General features: G+C 35.3%; 1 protein-coding gene across 1 annotated transcript in view; it reads right to left on the minus strand.

Moving 5' to 3' along the window:
- Positions 1-22,514, minus strand: part of LOC129220314 (T-box transcription factor TBX20-like) — a 73,742-nt gene that overhangs the window by 10,728 nt on the left and 40,500 nt on the right. Inside the window, exons 5-6 of the mRNA XM_054854713.1 lie at positions 5,305-5,602; positions 1,209-1,376 (exon numbers count right to left, since the gene is read on the minus strand). Of these exons, the coding sequence (XP_054710688.1) occupies positions 1,209-1,376; positions 5,305-5,602 (466 nt within the window). The remainder of the gene's footprint in view (positions 1-1,208; positions 1,377-5,304; positions 5,603-22,514) is intronic.

Genomic DNA, 22,514 nt, shown 5'->3' on the forward strand with positions numbered 1-22,514 from the left:
GAAAATTTTCAGAAATAATTCACTAATAATAAAAATAAATTTTTAAAATACATTTTTCCCCTTTCTTTCTTGACATTTATTTCGCATTTCTTTTAACGCAGCACATTCAAAGTCATTCTGATTGACAATATGCGATTCATATACCAAAAGAAATTTCGCGAGTCAAAAAAAAAAAAAGAAAAGAAAACTTAAGGGGATATGCAAACCATTTAACATTTGCTCCAAAAACCGAAAGTTTTCGAGCACTTTCTCCAAATGGTCCCCATTTTCATACATGCCGAAACGTTTTGCCAGTAAACACAAAATATCGAGTTTCTACCTTGTCTTATGATTTCACTTTCAAAAATTATTTGAGAAATCATTATCATTGAGGTGTCATGATCCGATCCATTAAACATTGACTGGCAGCCCAACAGTGGGTCGCCAGCCACTATTGGGATGAATTTTGAAATACATTATAACCCCGATTTAACGATTATCAGGGGACTGAAAAAAGTGATCGTTGAATCAAGGACATCGTTAAATCGAGGAGCATAGACATTAAATGCTGTCGAATCCAGATCAGTGAAATGTATCATAAAATTGAGGAAATCGTTAAATCGGGTACCGTTAAATCGAAATGGTGCATCTTTCCCGAGTCTACACTGCTCAAAACAATTAGGGGAGCAATTTGACAATCACACAAAAGTGAAGAAATCGTTGTGAGGTAGCCTTGCAAAGAGATACAATGAAGTATACACATGTAGTAAGATGCAATACAGCAAAGAAAAAAAAAGAAAAAAAAAGGCAGAAAACATTTGACTGGGAACTTTACTCCTCTAGAACAGTGAAACGAATTATGCCTATCCAACATCGTCTGCTACAGTTCTTTGTGTTTGCCCGGATTCCAGTCCCCCGATAAAATGTCAGGCCATGGAATCCGTAAATTACGGTGTTGTTGCATTTTCCAATCAAAAAGGCAATGAACGGTTGAATTTTACCGCTCAGACAGTGAAAAAATGAGCTTCTGTTAAATCACGATTTCTGCACTTGTATCCTTTTTCTGCTTTTCGACGACAGAAACGTTGATTTGCTTCCGAAGTTTATGTTTCATTCTCATGTTTCCTGAAAATATGGAGGCTTTATTGGAAATTTGTTTCCAGAATAATGTTTTTTTCAATTTTGTTAAAACCATGTGCTCCTCTAATTTTTTTGAGCAGTGTACTTACTAGTTGGTTCTGGTACGCCGTCACCGCCGTGAAAACGGTTTCAGGAAACACGTAAGTTCTGTAATCTTCTCCTTCCAAGTCTGTTATTGGACTGTTGGATCCATGCGTATTTCTTCTCCTGACTAAGTGGATCCTCGGTTGATATTTATGCATTGAGTTCAGCACAATCTACGATGAACAAAAAAAGGGGGATTTTATTTATGTACTTGCAAAACCTGTACAAAATAATGAAATAAAAATATGTAAATTCAGTAATTTAATTGGATAACATCACATAGACAAATTTTCAATTATTTGGTTATGAAAGTATGAAAAGCCAATCGAGTCGTGTATTTTCTCTTTTAGCACAAGTAAAATTTAGTGGTAGCATATTTCCGTCCTCCAGATTTTCCATTAGTACTTTTTCTCATGATCTGATTCATTTTTTAAAATTTTGCCACTAGTTCCCCCCCCCCTCCCGGTTCACTCTACCTTTTATTGCAAAAATTACATTTTAATTTCATCACCACAACCAGAATTTTATCCTGAGAGGGGTTGGGGTAGGTTACACATTTACATATATGCTGCCGTACGTACTAAGCACAAAAATCGTATTTGCACATTTTATCAAAATAGAGTTTCAGGCACCAGGTAATTCTTTTTCACAAATTTCACCTAAATGCAATGTTTAAAAGTCATTTGGGGTAGTGAGAAGCAAAGGGATGCAAGTGAAAAATTAAAAATTTGGAGATAACCAATACAAATGGTAGGTGAACCACTCCTCTGTGTTGGGGCAAGAGATAGTACTAGTAGTTCTGGTAGGTGCTGCTGTATAGCATGATTTAGAAAAAACTTCAATGAAAGCCTACCTAGGCCAGGGATGTTCCCGTAGGGCATACTCCATATACACCGTACAAAAGGTTATAGCGTATACTCTCAAGCTTCAAAAATTTTCATATTATGACATATTATGTATATGATTGCATACACATAGTGTGCATAATGGATTGCTGGGAGTATACCCTCAGAAAAATGGATGGGAACTTCACTGCCTAGGACGTAATCTTTATACGCGTTTTACTCAAAACTTGAAAATGTCTACTTACATCCCTTTGCTACTCACTACCTCATTTGTAAACGAAAATCTTTTTCAAAAAATTCAGAAAAAGTTGCATCTGATTCAAATAGATGGAATTGCAAAACTTTAAACAGCAATTTCTCATTTTGAACTCGGCTGCAGATACGACTTTTGCGCTTAGCACTTCAGTACGCATATTAAAATACAAAGATTGGCAACATCACTTAAGATTAGGAAGGAATACTTACTATATAATAAATCCTCCGTATATCCTTATATAATATAATAGGACTTAAAAGATTCCGGAGAATAAAATTAATATTCATGTATTTTTATTTTATTTTATTTATTTATTTATTTATTATTTTTATTTTATTTATTTATTTATTTTATTTTTACTTATTTATTTATTTATTTATTTATTTTTGTGTGTGTGTGTTTGTGGGAATAAGTACCTTGCTCGCTCCTTTCATGTTTGAGCTATTTCATCCATTAACTTGGATTTCTACCGTATTTTCCTCCTCTCGTGTGCGAACTATTGCACTGGCATCATTATTCCATTTTTTATGACTTGACTAATTTTTTTTCTGTCACCTTGGGCAGCTGCTTCTTTGTCTATTACTTTAATGAATATTTCCATTTAACTTTATTAATTTCTTTTGTTTAAACCCTGTAATTAACCCAGTAATTAGTTTTCATGTCACAACTCCAGCATCATTTGTCTCCAGTGGCCTTGAATGATATCTTCCTGATTTGCATACCATTGCATCTCTAACTGAATTAATGCTGTTACCACATTGCTTCATTCTTTACTCATTGTGTCAATGAATCGATGCGTTGCATCAATATTCATTGCTTCATTTTTTTTTTAATGTTCTAAACTCCTGCACATAGTGTCTTTCATTCATTTTCCATGTGCCATGAACCCCATTAAAGATTAAAATGCAATTCACATGCACCAAACTCTTATCAATGCAACGCAACCAAGCACCTCTGTCAACTTGGGTGCGAAAAGAAAGTTCTTGGATCTTGTTCTAAGATAGCGCGCGTTGACAAAATTCAACCTGTCAGCAGAGGAGATAAAGACAGTTACGACCAACGGGATTACGACATCTCGTGGTGACATCTTCACGGAAGACTGGTCATCACATCATTCGCCGTCCCTCATTCCACCAGCATAAACGATGTCCTGATGTCAAAAAAGATCAGATAACATCACCGGATTTGTTTGATGATTTATTGATAGCAATACAGCGCCCATGTAAGATCGATTGGCTGAAAAGTCTTACATCTTAGCGAAGAAATAAGACGATTAATCTCCCATTAAATCGCTAATTTATTCAAGCTTTCTACTTTAAACGTCTTCTCCAAGTCTACAGCTACAGCGAATCGTTGTGGTTTTGCCTACATTTTGTGTTTGGAACCCAGCCCACGCAAAAGAGTCATTACGCGTAATTGGCATTCAGAATATATCTTCGAAAAAGAAAGCGGTTTTGAGTTAGTTCTCAAAACTCGATGGATATTTTCCTGGAAAAGAATACAAAGCCTGGATCATACATGTTGTAACAGCCGCTGACATGCTGCATATTATATTGACATCAGATGGTGCGTATGAAGGCTGCTCTTTTCAGGGATTCATGAATAATTTTCTTATGCACCCATGCGTAGGTTTTCTCCTTCTTCTTTTTTTTTTTTTTGCATTGAGTTGTGCATAAATTCTTACGAAGCACTTTATTTCACTAAATATAGTTTTGAACACTAAATAATGACTTATATTATTTTTATTGAAGAATTAGTCGAATTTGAACTTGTTAATTAAAAAAAAGTATTTTACATAAATCTCCTTTCTAAAATCACAAAAATTAAATGCACTCTCCAAAGTTCAAAAGTTGTTCTGCCACTTTCTAAACTTGATTTTCAGTTTTTTACATTTTGGAAAGGAAAAGGATGTGCATCAGACAATGGGTGACTAATTAACTGCTTTGCTATTTCTATATTCACAATATTATTATGAAGCCTCTATCTCGCTCTCTCAGCGTAATGTATATTCAGCAAAAAAAAAAAAATCATGACTATTAATTCAAGCAAAAAAAATAAATAAAATAAAATAATATAATATAAATAATCAAATACAATAGCTAAGTTCCTCTGCGTCAATTATGATTTTGTTTTGTAGTGGCATTCCTCGTGTTCTTATTGACAGAGTAAGTTATTTTGGATGGCAGAAAGCTCTTAGTTATGTTTCACATCACAGATTTAAACACTTCTCTTAGAAAATAGAATGACTTCATCAGTTTTTAATCGATAAACTGGTGAGCTAAGGAAAGCAATATCGATGAGCTAGCTCCTCTGCTTAATATTATTTGTAACAGTTCTTTACAAATAATACTAAGCAGACCTAATTCCTAAAACTTCGCTGAACTAAAAAAAAAGCAGAGCAGAAGCTGAGTTCATATGACCTCCCATACAAATTAAGCCCTGGCTTTATGAAACGCCGTTAGAAAACGACAGGAACCATGAAGCATTAATACGGTAGCTTTGACACCTTAGAGCAGGAATTAAAATATAGGGAGCAAGTCCAATTTTTGGCTTAGCAAAAGCTGACCCAAGGACCCCAAGACATGTGACTCAACAACAACGAATGGTTGGCACGTTTTGCGTGAAACAAGCAAAAGAAACCGGATTTCTTCCAATGCTTTGCTTCAAAATCTATCACGTAACTTGGGGTCTGGGTTTCATGAATGAAAGTCTTCACTCCCTCCATCTCAATGTTTGGAATAACTTCAAGGCAGAGCTGCGGAGTCGGACTGGTTTTGGGGTAAAGGAGCCGGAGTCGGAGTCGGGAGTAGCAGGCGTAAAGTTCCAAGAGTCGGAATCGGAGTTAGTCATTTTTCTTCAAAGACCGCAACTTTGCTAGCGCTTACGGAGTCTGACTGATTTTGCTGTCGGAGTCGGAGCCGGAGTCGGTCATTTTCCGTCCGACTCCTGCTTCAAGACACTGATAAGTACAGCTAAGGAGTAAAAGATAAAAATACTTACATGACCCTGCTTGTCCATCTCGTTGTTAGTCAGCTTTACTTTTTCAAAAGAAACCACCTGTTTTCGTAACTGATCTGCGCTGAAAGGTGAATCTGGGTGTGTATATAGCCTAGCCGGAGAAGGAGGATCAGCTTTCCCAGCCACCAACCATGATGATCGGTGATAGGCGTACCTGTACCTCTTTTGATCCACCGGTACTATATCCATCAGTACAGAATATTTGACACCGTTTCCGTGTTGTACAGAGTCCATGGTTTCGACTCCAGAGAAAGACACTCGAAGAGTTGGGAACATCCGCCTGTAATTAGCAAGAAGAAGGATCTGCAAAACAGTGCAATGCAAAAATTTTTCAATTCAAAATTCTTGAAGAACCCGATACAGTAGTTGAAATGGAAGAACTTGTCGTTATATCGAGCTTATGGATGTAAAGATTTCCGATCTTAGAGCAGAAATTCACAACTGGAACGAGCAAGTCCAATCATTACTAAAATCCCAAGTCGCATGCTTCAAATAAGAAAATGGGAGAATTTTACGTGGAACCTGTGAAAGTAACATGATTTCTCCCAAAATACTTTACTTCAAAATATACCATGTTTCAAAAATTGAAGGCTTCACTATCTCTACCTTTTATCCCTTCTCACTGTTTCCGCTGCATTTACATACATTAGCTCACATCTTTAGTGCAATTTAAATGGGGGTTCTCTATAACCCAAAACATGTGTCTGCGTTTTTATTCACTTTTTGTATTGATAATGTTGTTTTATTTTTTATTACAAAGATACTGATTTATTGCTTGTGTTTTACCAGTGCTATGAAACGTTGGATTTACTTCAAAATACTTAATAATGTAACAAAGGCAAAAGATTCTCCACCCCCCCCCCCTCCTCTGAAGAAAAAGTAAAAAGTGTGTAGTCCACAATAGTTATATACACGTAGATATACCGTTGAAATATAAAGTACAGAAGAAGAAAAAAGCAGATGAGTAACTTATATGTTGACAGACGGATTTTGTATACGATTCAAGTTTCCATGGTGATATTGAGGGTGTTCTCCGGTTCATCAGCAGTGCGGAACCCTCGAAATATCTAGTCTTTATATTATTTCTCCTTATCAAAGGAGGCGGGAGCAATCAGGTAGATGTGTATTTTCCGAGTTCCTTTATTTCCCATGTTAACAAGGTGGCAGTTACTCATGGGCGAATATTTATTGGCTTCTTTTTTATAACGACTCGATAATTTTGATTTGTGGTTAGTATGGCAGAAATGAATTTCCGCTTTGGTGTCTTCAAAAATTGTTTCCATTGCAACTGACGAGTATGGTTTTGGATGTGCACAAAATATTCTTTAGTTTACTCTATTATATGCAATGAAAATCCTCTTGCGTGTACAGTTGAAAAAATTTCAACAGTCAGTTCTAAGTGCATGTTTTTATTTATTTATTTATTATTTTTTTATTTATTTATTTTATTTAATTATTAATTTATTTATTTTTTGTCTGTACTGTTGTAGACACTAAGTAGGGGTATATGGGGCAAAGTGAAATGGTTAAATATTTACTCTACTTTTAGCGCCACCTATCTGGTATTATTTTAACTATATAGAAGCACATGTAATCTATTCCTGTCAGGAAAAAAAATACCGCCGTAGATTAAAGCATACGATAATAGAGGCAATTTTCAAAAACTGATACTCATAATGCATTAATTTGCTGAAAGTCAAAAATTATTTTTGTTATTATGAAATGATAAAGTTCTTGTTATTAACATTTTAAATATTAAATGAGACCTTCTAATACTCGGTAAAATATTTGTTTAGTTAATATTAATCTTATTTGTACATTAAATGTTTTCTATACAATCAGTCAAGTACATGCGGGGCAAAGTAGATGGGGCAAAGTGAAAAAGTTTATTTTGTTTACTTGCTCATTCATTTACTAAATCACTAACGTATTCATTTATTAATTCATTCCTTTACATTCCTGGATTTATTAATTCAATGATATTTATTCATTCATTCACTTATTTTCTTATTCATTCACTCTTTTACTTGTTTACTTATTTTTCTTCATATATTAACTAATTTAATTTTCAGTTTATTGTTTCAGTATCTTTTCATTTACTCAATAAATCTTTCATTTACAGATTCATTTGATCAAAAAATTTTCTATAATTGAATCGAAAATATTTCATTAGAAAAATATTTCATTTTTCACTTTGCTCCATGTAAAAAAAAAATTTACCACTTTTTTTTTTTTTTTTTTTTGGAAGGAGCAAATTTACTGCCAAAAAGAAAAAATACTGTTTCAATGAAAGTTTCATTTTCAAATAGAATGTTCTTTTCTATGTACTGTAATTTTCAAAATAAATTTTCATTTTGTTCATTTTGAAAAAGTTTAGTCATCTTAACCACCTTACTTCTCTCTCGCCCCACATTCCCCTACATTTAAACTTTGGAATTCAATTTAGGGTTTTATAACTCAACATTGAATTATGTTTACTTTTACGATGGACCGATATTGTATTAATTTTACTGTAGTCATTTGTTTCTCTTTAAAAGCAAAGTGTTCAAAAAAAAAATATTTTCATCATTGTTTTTAGACTAAAGTAAACGAAAAGAAAGATACGCTTTTTCTATGACTAGTTTGTTGGACAACTACAAGAGCTAGAATATAGGCAATGTTGTCTCTGTAAGTAGGTTGTTTCTCTTAGCACATCCTGATCCGTATTTTCGCTACAAGCAAGACGAAACCGCAGCAAAAACTTCGCTTCTCTGATTTTGTTTTCGCGCACAGTGCTCTACTATAGCGCAGCGTTTCTCAACCTTTCTTGATCCACAAACCGGCAAGAGCATTTATAAAAAAAAAACATGGAGTGTTGTTTTTTGGATTTTTGTTCCCCCTTGTCAATAACTTGCGTCTTTTTTTTTTTTTTGGAATAAGTTCATCTCGAGATTTTTAGACGCATGATGCAAATTTGAATTTGTCAGACTTCATAAAATTCTACACTTTTTATCAATTCCAGTTTAGAGACATATAACGATATTATACAATGTTTCAGGTTACAGATAATTGCTGATTTCAAAAGCAGAAGCAGTGAAGAAAGTATGTTCAGTAGACAGCTTCGTCAAAATGAAATTCAAAAAAGAAAAACCGCTTATACTGTAGAAGACGATGATGTGTTTGCAAAGCCGGAATCTTAAGAAAGAAAAAAAATAATTTCTCTTTTGAAAACTCGAAAGGTATTTTGAGAAATTTCACTTTCGAAGAAAAAATTAATTTTTCGTCGCATTTCCGCCTTTAAAAACCACCATTCATTATCCCTTTCATTGCTCCATTCTTTTCACGTAAAGTGGGTGGAAAAATCAGAGATCCAGCAAAACCGTTCCGCCTTTTAATGCATATGAATGAAGCTTCAAAACTCCGAAGAAAAAAAAACATCTCAGCGTAACCCTTGGGGCTGACCCGTATTGAGATATTTTCTACAAACACGTGAAATCCGCAAAATATTCTACCAGAAAACAAAAATCCTCCGCTGGTATCCAGTCATACTTTTCTTATTGGTCAGTCGGCAATCAGCGAGGATAATGGCGCGGCGGTGCCTTTGATCTCATAGCAATGCCTATGGGGTGGAATGGGAGGGAGGGGGGCACTTTGGGGCCCAGGTGTGACTTTCGGGCAGCCCTTCATTACCCGCAACCGTAATGACAGAGCGGCGGCAAAATAACCTGTGATTTTGCAATGCGCCACCTAGTGGTGAGGGCGGTAACGACTACTTCTTAATGTGTGACAATTTGCGAGTTTTTTGGTAGATATCCTTTCAACGCAGTCAAATACCTTGTTGGCTAACTTATTGCCCTTTTCTGGGATTTCTTTTGGTAATTAGTCGTTGGTGGCAAGAAAAGAAAGTCCCGAATAGAAGAAGATGTGTGGCTGGTTCATTGATGAAATAGTGGGTTATCTTTCATTAAATATGCTGCTAAATGTTTTAGATCGATACTAATAATAGTTCTTTTGGCTTTGCTAAGATGTTGCTTAATGCGCTGGTTGTGGAATCAAAAAAATCTCGTTAAAAACTCTGTATTGCATAAACACAGTGGCGTAGGAAGGGGAGGGGGGCAATCTCCCCCAAGAGCCCTTGGTTTTTATATATGTTGCCGATTCTAATACGGTAGTTTATATACATGTAACAACTGTTATGCTGCGACCCCCCCCCCCTCCGGAGGTCATTTCTGGCTGCGCTAATGCGATGCCAATTCGGTACGATCATGACGTGTTATGCTTTCAGTGTTTGCTTTTTCTCAGACTGAACTTTTTTCTCTTTAAAGTAATGGAAATCAACTGAACACTTTTGTTGTTGTTATAGTTTATTTCTAAAAATCGTTGGCTTTCTTTTTTTTCTTTTTTTTTTTTTTTTTTTAACGAATTTTATCATATAAGAAATTTAACATGGGCAGACTTTGGTTGAACTGTATTGCAAAAGTACCGTTCAAAGGGTTTTTTTTATCACATATATTCCAAACAGCCACGGTTTAAACATCGTGACATACTTGTCTGGGAAATGAAAGTTACTTGTCCAAAGTAGACTACAAAAAAAAAAAAAAAGAACTTTTAAGCAAAGCGATGTACGCTTCTGAAAACTTAACATTTTCGCAAGAAAATATCGCCAACTGTGACGCCAATGTTTCACGTGCCAAGAAGTACCAAGTCGGCCCCAGGCGACGTTTTGTCAGGCGAAGCTGATAAATGAATCGTAAGTGCGGCAAGGTGTTGGCCACGGTGTTTAAAAATTAAACGGACTGCCCCGTGACTTTCTTTTTTCTCTCCTCTTTCCTTTCTTATATCTTTTTTTTCCTCTCTATTTTCTTCCTCTTCCCCTTCTTGAAGCTTTTTTTATTTTTTTCTCTCGCTGAGCATCCTGGGCACTTGAAGTAAATTGAATTCTCCAGCTCAATCCGTACCCGCATAACGTCGGGATGTGTAGGCATAAACTGCGTCAGCTTTAACCATGGACCAATGAGGCACGGGCCCAGGGCACCAAAATTTTGGTTATACCAAATCTGTTGCTAAAGGTTTTTAAAAATCGAGTAATTTTATATCGCACTATAGCAAGATGTAAATATTACATCTAGAAAAAAAAATTGCCTAAAATTTTTAATCTTCACAAATTCCAAAGCCAGTCTTCCGTGTCTGTGGGCTGGGGTAGTTCAAAAATACATATGTTAAAATAATAAAAAAAAATCTCCTAGATAGCATGACACTCTTCAATATTTTTAGACTTGTGGATAGTAATATACTGGAAGAATTTTAGCTTCCTATTTCAACTCAAAGAGAGTGCTCAACCTCCTCCCCCAAACTTCATACGTATGGGGAGGGGGGTTAAAAATACACTGAACTGAAAAAACAGTGCTACATATTATAATATACATGAGGTATATTCATATAAATTGCAATAAAATAATTATTTACAAAATAAAAAAACAGCCTGGGAAATTAAATGTTTTTAAACTTGTGACATTTTCTATGCTACGGCTAATGTTAAATTGAGGGGTCATTGAGCTCCCTCTTAAAATTTGAGTAAGAAGCTAAAACTTTTACGGCCTAATACTATTAGTAAGTCTTAAAAAACTAGTATGTTGTGGCCATCACGAAACTTTCTGCTGTATCTTTCTTATAATACTGATTCCCATTCTTGGGTCTGCTGATCTTCCTCCCCATGCTTGACGAGGAAGCAATATTCCCAACAAAAACAAAATTACACACACCAAAACTTGACGACCATCCCAGTTCCGGATTTATCTCAAAAGCAAAGCAAAGAATGAAAATTGAAAATTATTTTAAAAGCCTTGCATAAAATAACTGCAAACATTTATTTGTTAACAAACATAAGATGGCAACAGTTAAAAAGTTTAAATTATCGTGATTTTCTGGTCATTTTCCAACAAAATTAAACTCACGCGAAATACTCAGATGACAGTCTATTACGATATATCTTTCTTATTGCTGCAATCATAAAGCTATTTTTATTCACACCGAAAAAAAAAATCAGCCCCCCCATGGAGCGATTGGCGCCAAAATTTAACCAACTCCTGTTTACATATGGGTTCACATTTATTCCTAATTTCATCTAGAACGTAGCATTACTTCTTGAGATATTGCACACACATTGGAAAAAAAAGAACGTTCGAGTGCGCCACCCCTTTTCAGCTGTTGTCGCCAAAATAGAATCAGATCTTATATCCTCTAAGGGCTGCTTGTCGATAAATTTTTGTTTGATTCCGTTCATTATTTCTTGAAATACAGCAGTCACAATTGACGACAAAAAACGTTCTATAGCTCAACCCCCGTTTGAGCTATTGACATCAAAATTGAATCACCACCTGTACCTGTTTGGAGCAACATATGGACCAAATTTTGTTTGATTCCGCCAGTTACTTCCTGGGGAATATCAAGCACGCATAAGTCAAGAAACGTCCCATTGCTCCACCCCCCTTGGAAGAATTCGTGTCAAAAACCAATGGGAACAAGTTCACATAGGGGCATATATGTATACCAAATTTCGTTTGGTTTCATGAGGTAGTTTTTGCTGTAGAGCGGCCACAAAGAACTGGTCACACGCATACGTGAGACACACACACAGACATTTTCCAAAAATGATCGAAACGGACTCAGCACACCTCAAAACGTTCGAATCCATCAAAATTCGAAATTCAAAAATTTACTCGAATCCAATACTTTCTTCTATACATTAGATATAGAAGAAAGTAAAAATAGGTGGTGTCCTGGACTCTAGCTGAAAAAAAAGTTTTTTTTGAACCACCCTACTGTGGGCTTTAGGTAGGACTAAATGAAAAATATGTTTTAAACTCCGTTTACCGTGGAGGTTGCGGAATCGGTCATTTTCCCTCCGAGTCCTCAATACTGCCAAAACTGCGCAATTAGAGTCGGAGTCGAACTGATTTTTGAGTAAAGGAGTCGGAGTCGAACGCTCTAAAGTTCCAGGAGTCTGAGTCATAGTCGATCATTTTCCTTCCAACTCCGCAGCCCTGAACTTAATTTAACTATAACGCAATTTTTAAGATACTCGAAAATATTCATTTATCTTAAGAAATGCCATTCTTGGTTATCGAAGAGTTGTTGACAACAAATCGTTGCACCAAATTGAGTTCTCGAGGAATTAATAGATGCAAAAATAATTAAATCACATTCTTCCGCCCAAAATTTAACAATAAATTTGAAACCTCACTACAATTCTATTAGATAATTAGGCATTCCTCTTCCCATTTGCATTCATAAAGCAGTGCCAAAACGAAATTCGAAACATATTTCAATATTACGCATGCACTGTTAATAGCCCTTTTCTATTTCTGAATCGGATCTGGGAATGCATTTAAGACAAGGAACTCATTTACTGTAGTTCTTCGTTGAAATTTCCTCCATAAATTTTGAGATCTCAACAATTAATTTGTTCGTTTTCAATAAACAGAAACTTTTACGAAGAGTGTTGACAATAAATCAAAGCGAAAGTGTTCGTTTGCGTCTCGTAGATGGAGATAGGGTGCAGAATTTTACAAAGTTTCTGCATCGACTTCTCGCCTCTTTTATTGCTTTCTATTCAGTTCACAATCTTGATTTCTTTCCCGCTTCGCACAAAGAGATTTTTCAGCGTTAATCTGATTTAAATTTAAGATAAGATAACAGGAAGAGGAATATTTTCTCGTTGCCACAAAATGCTACCGATTCATCGAAATCAAATTCTGCCAAAGCGAAGGAAAGAAAAAAATGTACATATACTGAGAATTAAAGCATCAAATCAGATGATGTACAAAAATTATTCGGAGGAACTCACCTTGGAGTTTGGGAGAGTCTCACGAAAAGAAAAGATGGTTTGAAACAAAATGTGTTTGGGGAACTCACCTTGGGGCTTGGGGGAGGGGGGGACTCATCGAAAGAAAAGTTGGTTTGAAATCAAAATATTTAGGGGAACTTAGTTTGGAGTTTAGGGGAGATTCACCAAAGGAAAAGATGGTTTGGAATCGAAACGTAGTTGGGGAAACTCACCTTAGGGCTTTGGAACGGAGGGGGGGGGGGACTCATCGAAAGAAAAGTTGGTTTGAAATCAAAATATTTAGGAGGACTTACTTTGGAGTTTGGGGGGACTCACCAATAAAAAGTTGGTTTGAATCCAATTTACAACCAGAACATAGTTAAGCGTTTTCAAAAATGTTTAATATATGTCTTTGAGTCGTTATTTTGCAATGAAGGAGTAGTGTTGGTTTCTGATGGCTACACCCATGAAAAGCTATCTAGGAATAGGATCACTCTCTTCTCTTTTTGCATTTATGTCACTTAACCTACTTCCAAGATTTGGTTTATTCTGAATTGATATATCTTACAATGTACTTAAACATGAATGAGAATATTTAACAATGCTATCCGATATTATGTGCAAGCGTTTGAAGCAATAAGCATTCGCCTTTGTGCTTGCTTGCATGTCTACTTTAAAGACTCCAACAATCTAAAGTCGTTAAGGTTAATGAGGCTTGATAAAAAATAATCTTCATCAGTGCATGTTGACGGAAATTAAAGCATTGCTGTAATCGAATTTCAGCCAGAAATGTGCACCACCAACACGGAATTCCTAACCTTAATCAAAATATTAAATGGCATCGTATCATCCTGGCATCTCTCGTGGCAAACAGTTCATCTGTAACTTTCGAAACGATGGGTGGGATGTTCTATTTACAGACGAAACATCAGTTTCATGGTACCAAACAAGAAGAATGTGAGATTCAAGAATCATTACTCTCTCCCGTTTTATTTGTTCATTATTTTTTTTAGTCTCTTCTAGTGGTGGATATTCTAAGGTTGTCTCCTCCCTGCAGTCCTCATTCGACGACAGTGACAAATGCATGACGACTGTTAATCCTTTAAGATGTGTCGGCAGAATCGTCTACCTTTCTTTTGCTGAGTGTGCATCCATTTGCCAAGTGGAATCGAATGACACAACCAACATCGTCGCTTTCACGCCACTTTAACAGTTCGGAGGGCTTTCCAGGCAATGACAGCCCTACCACTTGTGTGTGGGATGGATACCCACATTAGCTGCAAACTCGAGAATTCGAACAATCGGATTCTTCTTTTAAATATAGCCACCAGGAGGAACATCTTCTGAAAGCCATTCAGTTCGTGAGGATTGTGTCCTCACGTCCTCAGACGAACGACTCACGGCGAAGCAATTTTCCTAAATTCCTTGTAATTAATTAGTGTAAAAATGGAAATGGAGCTATGAAAAACATTTAGAACGGATATCGGCTGCTATTTTTAAGACAGTGCCATTAGTTTATTTTCCCTGAAGTATAAAGAAGCTCATTGTATCGAAATTACTTATTTTGAGTCAAATGTAATGAAGGATAAAATTATCTTCACATACAAGCAGAATCAGAATTTTTCCTGGGAAGTGCGTTACCCATAATGAGCCAGAATTTTCTCCCCCCTTCTCAGGGGGGTTGGTAATAACAGTCCTGATATGCGAATACATTAACATACTAGGATTAGAAGCAAAGAAATAAACCGAAGGTTCTGAGGGAGGAATTAATCCATTACCCAATCGCCATGGCTGCGTTCCCGACTTTAATATATAAAGACTTAATATTGTAATATTAAAATAAAGTATCCAAAATTAATTCTTAACCATTGAAGTTTGCAAGTACAATTGAATCACCTTGCAATTGGGTCTGATTTCTTACTTCTAAAAATATTAGTCAGCGCATTTGGTGAAACCTTTATCGCATAAAACTGCAAGAAATAATTTTATAGCATTGCACCAGAAAACGGGTCAGCAAATTATTCCAAAGTTCTTAACATTGACTGCCCAGTAATAAATTTTCAACTCTGAAATATTTTTAATAGGGTCTGGTGGGGGAAAGTGGTCAATGGGGTAAAGTGGTCATACGTCAAATAAATGGCTATAGCTTGGAAATAAATGTTCGAATGAATGTGAAAATTTTATTTTAGAGTAGGGCGATTATAAACTACATTTTGAATGCAAAATTTTACAACTGGCAAAATGTTATTTGGTTTAAAAAAATATTTTGTGTAAACATGAAAAAATTTAAAATCTAAACACCAGATTTAACTTCCTTGGGAAATTTTGTTTGTTAGAATTATGAACAGATTGACTGCACAGGAAGCTTCGTACATGTCTCAAGAACTCTTACGCATTAGCAGTTAGCTGAATCAATTTTAGATAATTTTTTAGAACAATTTCAGTAAGATGGGGTAAAGTGGTCATAATATTAGGCTTAACGAATATTCTTCTTCTAATGTCAATTATAAGACAGATATTCAAAAAATATTAATTTCACTTAATATGTATTGTTTTTTCATTAAATGGAGTTAAATATATGAGTACATGTGTATGCATACGCATATACTCTTGTAGGCACGAAAATATACGTATTCACATAAATGCATCAATAAATACGTTATATGGGTATCTGCAAGCATTTTTTATACATACAGGTATACATTCGAATATGCACGTATATACTCGCTTATACTCGTATGTATATATATATATATATATATATATATATATATATATATATACGAACACTTATATACGCGTACGTACTCGAGTAGACACTTACATACTAGCATATGATACACAAGTAAGAGTTTAAACCCTTGTGTAAATCATTAAAAGGTGTTATGGGGGAGGATAAGAAGTAATAATAATCATAAGAAAAATATGGTCGCAAGCACAATGCTGATGCGCCACATGCACACAAAGGCAGAAACTGGTGGATGTAAAACAGGTCACAAATTTGCTACACAAAGACAATTTTACACAATATTTTAGGTCTCAAGAAATTTTTAAAGGGATTGATGAAATTTACGACCTGCAGCTGTAACACATGCGTTGAAATCACGAAGCACTCTCTGCTGTTGCAATAACGAGACTTTTCAAAAACTTTCACCAGTCGCTGCGCCTTTGTTGCGATGCGTGTATTTGAGCTGCTACAGGCCGTAACTTTTAACAACTGCTCTAAATGTTTCTTTAACTAAAACGTTGGGTAAAATCATCTTTGTGCAACAAATTTGAGACCTGCTTTGCATCCATCACTTTCTGGCATTGTGTGCATGTAGTGCGTCAACGACCATAAGTTCCTCATGATTCTTTGCCTCTTATCATGCCCTTCACACCCCTTAGATTTTTGCACAAGAGCTTGGGTTCACTCTGTAGGCATACCTGTATATAAGCATGTATACCCGTGTATACATACATGTATTAGTGTATACACGTAAATGTACGCATATACGTCTATACAGGTGTATAATAGTGTCTACGCGTATACATACGTAAAAACTCGTCTTTCTACATATATATGTATATATATACGTGAGTAGACACAAACACACTGGGTGTGTCCACGGATTAACTCGTGTATACCCATATATGTATGTATGTACAATTATATATGCGTATATATGTCTACTATACACGTATATACTCAGATATGCATGTATATACTCGAGATACAAGTGCATACACACATATGATCGTTTATACGCGTATATACACCTATATGCACGGGACACGTATACACTCTTGTAGGTAATCGAGTATACATGCTAATATACTCGTGTATACACGTGTATACTTGAGTAGGCACGTGCATGAATGTATCTGATGTATACATGTATCCACTCATATAGAAACGTGTTTACTCATGTTTACACGACAGGTATATACTCGTGTATACCCGCATATACTCGTGCATAAAATTGTAAGTATAAAAATAACCGAAATATACAAATAATAGGGTTATTTGTAACGCTTTTGCATCTATTTTTAACTATGACCACTTTACCCCATGCTATGACCACTTTCCCCCCCCCCCCATGGGGTAAAGTGGTCATAAAAACATAGAGAAAAGAAAGTGTTATAAAACTACTTAAATCATTATTTTTTTTTTTTTCCTAAAATTCAATGCACCGTCTTCTTTAATAATGCAATGTAAAATAACAACAAAAAAGTTAAAGTGTTTGAAGAATTTATTCTATTTATTATCCACCTAAGTTGAAAACCTACGATTTTATGACCACTTTACCCCACCAGACACTATATAAGATTGAGACGGAGAAAAATACTGATCGTATTTTGCCATCAGTTGGTTACAAAATAAAACAACATAACATGGTTATATAGAAAATTCCAGCTTCATTCTACGTCTGAATGTTCAAACCTACCACACTTGTACATATTAATAACTTTAAATCGGATTGTTTACGATTCTTTCGTAGACATGCATTAAACCACTTAACTGTCATGCACGAACATAGCCCAGGCGTCGCGAAAGAGGACTTGTACTTTGCCTGTACAAATCCCTCAGGCAGTGATTTTCTCTGTTCTTGGTTTGGTTAGTGCTCTTTACCTATCCACTGCTTTGCCCGACGTTTTAATTTTTTTAATCTGCAGTGTTTCTAATACCTAGATGTCTAATAGTTCAGCAGAGGTTGAGTTTTAAAACGATTTCAACGACTAGTTCATTTAGGGAAACAATTTGAGGGTTTTATCGTACTTTTCTTCACTTGTTTGTGAAGTACGCTTTGCGAATAGTATTCCTTTCTATCTTGTCAAGAATTGCAAGGCATGATTACAGTAACTTATAATAGAATATAACACCCATATTGAATCATACAGCCAATCTTAATTCACTAAATCATCAGCGCTTCACAACCGCTTTTAAAATGCGGACCGGCGAAACTTTTTTTTTTTAATCCCGCACCAGTGAGGTCGTTCTCTTTCTTTTTTTTTAAATCAGTTAAAAAAATTTTGACTCGCAGAGCATCGAAAATTTATCAAAAAAAAATCGAACAGAAAAATTCCCTTCTCCCTTTCCGCCTTTTGCTTATTTTTTTCCTAAAGGTTTTTCTTTTTTCTCAAAAAAATAAATATAATAGATAAACTTTTGACTCTTGGACCGTCGTGGAAAAAGGTGGCGGTCAGGTGAGAGAGAGATTTGTTTTCTCTTTTTCAAAATCAATAAATAAATAAATGAAATAATATTAAATAGATACATAAATAGAAAACAACTTTATTTGATATTAAATATTTGTCACAAAACATCTAAATGTAAAGAGTGCAGAAAATTTAAAATCTCAAACGACCGGCAAAATTTTATTGCGGACCGGTGCCGGTCCGCCGGGACACCTTTAGAGACTCGCTGCTCTTTAAATTCTGATAGTCCTTATTTCCATGTTTCAAAATGCACGGTGCCAAACTTTTGGCCAAAAAGAAAAGAAAAATGTAAGTAAAATTTTAAAATACAAGTTTTAGCTTTCTCCCTATTTTTAACCCTGTAAAAGGGTTTTCCTAGTTCTATACATTTTTCAGAAAAAAGCCAGCTTCCAGTGAAAGTGCCTCATTTTTTGCCATAATTGAATATTACAAGAAATTAATAAATGTTTTTGTTTATTTTCAACATTACGTAAGAGTTAGCCTCTATGAAACCAATTTCAGCGTAATTTTAACAAAATAGAATGTTACCAATACGTAATTAATTGTTACGGATTTGTTTACAAGAGCAGCCACATTCTTGCCAAACGTATATATTAGTGCAAATACATTTTTAATATCTATATATATATAAATGGAGTTTGGTAAATTTGTTCCCTAAGATCTCAGAAACTACCCGGCAGATTTGGCTGAAACTTTCACCGTTTGTTCTTTTTGGTACTGGGGAGGTTTGTAGACCAGTTCAATAAAAATCCGACTGATAGTTCTTTTTTTATTCTAATTTGTCCAAATTTTCGCATAAATGCCCCAATATGAAGGTTAAAAAATACGTGCACATATTAATGTTATGTATCCATCGAAAGCGCTTATTTTTCTGCTGAAGATGGCATCTGTTAGAAAGTTCTAAGTTGTATGAAAAACGAGTTATGGGCTTTTTTTGTTCCATGTTCGAAGGCTTTCCTCAACCCAATTCATTATTTAGTGTATCATCTCAACTCCCAGTTCATAGTTAGAATTGTTGAATGTTTTTGTGTTTCGTCTGACTGTTTGAGGCTTTTCTCAAGTCAAATCTTAAAGTAACGTTTTTTCCCCAAGATTGGCTAATAATAACTATAGATTTGGTTGATTATTCTCCATTTAAACGGAACTATAGTGTAATTAATGGTTTTTTTTTTTATTATTTGTGCTGATTGGATTTTTTAATCATTATCCAATCTAGCAGCAGAAACTTCGCCAAAATTTATGCAGGTTGATTTCAGTAGCGGATGCATTTGGCAGTTTTTTCAACTGTCACGGTTTGTGAAGTCAAAGACTACGTAATAATGTTTGTCGGCTTTCACCATGTAAACAAAATATCGTCAATCAAAGAATCTTTAAAAACTTTTTTTACTGTAAAATAATCCAGCTACTAAATTAGGCAAATCCATAAACAGCACAAAAACTTCCATTAATGTGACTTGGTGCACAAATTCAAACCATCGCCAAATTTTACTACTTATTTTGGAAACATTACGGATGAAATTGTTTAGCGCCATTTTATGGTGATCAAAAGTATCTTAGCATATGGCGACAATATCTCTTAAACAAAAATTATTAACATACCGTTTTTCAAATTAAGGAGGGGGAGCATTATCCAAGGTATCCCAAAACGATTCCCGCAAATTCGGTAATATTTTAAATCACACCAAGAACCCACAATAATTAAAATTTTCCAAAATATCTAAAGCAAGTTTAAGGGGATCACGGGCGCGCGGCTACATTTTTTTAAACAGTTCGTTCTTCAATATACATACAGAGAAGGTAAGACTCAATGTAAAAAAAAAGTATTAACTGACAAATATTTTTAAACATGTGAAGTTTAATTTCATATTTCGTAAATTCTTCAAATTTGTATACGCTTAAATTTCGTGTTTTCGTTTCTAAAATAATACTATTTTGCTCTTTTTACTTACTGCTACTTTAGTTTTATAAGTAAGGAAGAAGCTAGATTTTAAGTCACGTCAAAAAGGTGTGTTTTAAGTTCTTTCACTTAAAACAGAAAACAAATGCAAGTAACGATTGTTTCTGATAATTATTGCTAACCCAGGCAACGCCGGGTATTTTTGCTAGTATTTATATAAAAATGAATGTTTGTCTGTATGTCATACATGAACTCAAAAACTACCCGGCAGATTTGGCTGAAACTTTCACCGTTTGTTATTTTTGGTACTGGAAATGTTTATAGACCAGTTCGAAAAAAATCCGATCGATAGTTCCTTTTTTATTCCAATTTAAGTCACAATCCATTGGATAAATACGAATAAAATTATCGGCTGCAGAAATTAATTCGCGTGAAAGATCTCATTGATAAGAAGTTAGCTGTTGCCATGTTTCTTGAGTTTGAACAAATAAATTCTTTCTTTATTGTTTTATGGCTTTTCATGCAACGGGGGGATTTAAAACTTTTTCTATTTGATATTTTTAGCGATTGATTGATCTTTCAAACTGCGTGAGTACAAAATTTGAGTATAGTCACGGCTTCACTGGATACCTGGACCGATTATTATGAAAATTGCTATATATATATATATATATATATATATATATATATGTATTTTTCCACGGAGAAGGTGCATAATGTGCTCATTGAAGTCACTCGCCACCAGGTGGCACTGCAGAGTAGCAACTTCAGCCCCGTTCAACCGATTGTCATGAAAATCAGTATAATGATGTATTTTTTTGTTGGCGTAGCAACGCGCGTCGGGTACAGCTACTCCTCATATAAATAACAGCCGATGATAAAGTAACCCACGTGTTTCAACAATGAAACTCGCACCATGGTATGATAATTTGATAATATGTTTTGCTATTGTTTAGCATGCAGGGAAATGCTTTATCGTGACAAGGCTGAACTCGATCCGGTGACGTAACTGATTTACCGGTTAGACTGTCATTTCAGGGGAATGAAGAAACGAAAGAATGGTCAACAATGAGCGTTATCTACTGGAGTTAATGTTTAATCCACTGGAGTTAGGGTTAAACTACCAAATTCAACGTAAACTACCAAAATATCACCAAATAGGCAATTGCTGCGTTCAAATCTACATAGAAGCAAATTTTCACCCATCATACCGTGACGGGCGACTTTCTAGCTTTTAATAACAAGCCAAATAGAGCGTTTAAAAACAATGCTAATCTTGTGATAAAATATTGTCGTTTCAATACCTGTACCTCAAAGCCACACTGACGTAAGTCACATAATCGCAATTTTACAGGAAAGAGGGAAAACATTTGTATGGCCCATGCGAAAGGGGTTGGAAGTGCGTTCTTTAGACAATAGTCAATAATTACAAAGGATTCTCTTTTTAGAATTACGTCCACATGGCTTGATGCTGAATAAGATTCTGCATATGCTCTAATAAACGGAAAATCGTAATTTTTTGACTTATGTTAGTCTAGTGCCAGTTGTCTGACTATAAACGATGGTGCTTAATTTTACTACACTTATTTGCGCTAACGCATTAAAAGGCAATAAGGTTAAGTACCATCCTTTGTGTGGTAACAACTTAGTACCAATGTTTGATGCAATATGGGACGCAGTGAAGGGAAATTAATGGTCCATATTTACGACCTAGTATGTTAATGTACAGAGACCGACAAAAGCGGCAACATCTTTGGAACCAGGAAATTATTTTAAGAGCCATCTAAATTATTTCTCAGTGTTTAAAGGAAAACTAAGGGTAACATAGCTTCTGAAAGATTTTTGCTCTGAAAAAGCAAGTTGTCAAGGTATTTTTTTTAGGCCGGGAAAAACCGGGACTTTTCAGACATTGTTTACATAAATACAAGTAAAAATAATTGTGAGCAACCCCTGCAAAGAAGAAGATTCTGGCTTGTTATGATGACAACCTCTTTCTCTCAGTTTCAAGGGCTCCCATATTGGGGGCAAGTGGGGTCTCAGCCCCCCCCCCCCCAAATTAGAGCTTATGGGCACTCATGCTCGGTATAAATTCTGACTGCCCTAAATCCTTTATAGCTATACTGCCTTTGGGAGCATCCACAAATGATGACACACAAGAGGAGGGAGTTGGGAAATTGTGACAGGAGGGGAAATAAGAAGTGTGACAGCACACATTTTCTAAAACAAACATGCCTATGAAAAACAGCGTAATTGCTGGGGGAAAGTGCAACATCATATATGAACAGCCCCTTA

The sequence above is a fragment of the Uloborus diversus genome, chromosome 4 (genome assembly GCF_026930045.1).
Source record: "Uloborus diversus isolate 005 chromosome 4, Udiv.v.3.1, whole genome shotgun sequence".
NCBI classification, from domain to species: Eukaryota; Metazoa; Arthropoda; class Arachnida; order Araneae; family Uloboridae; genus Uloborus; species Uloborus diversus.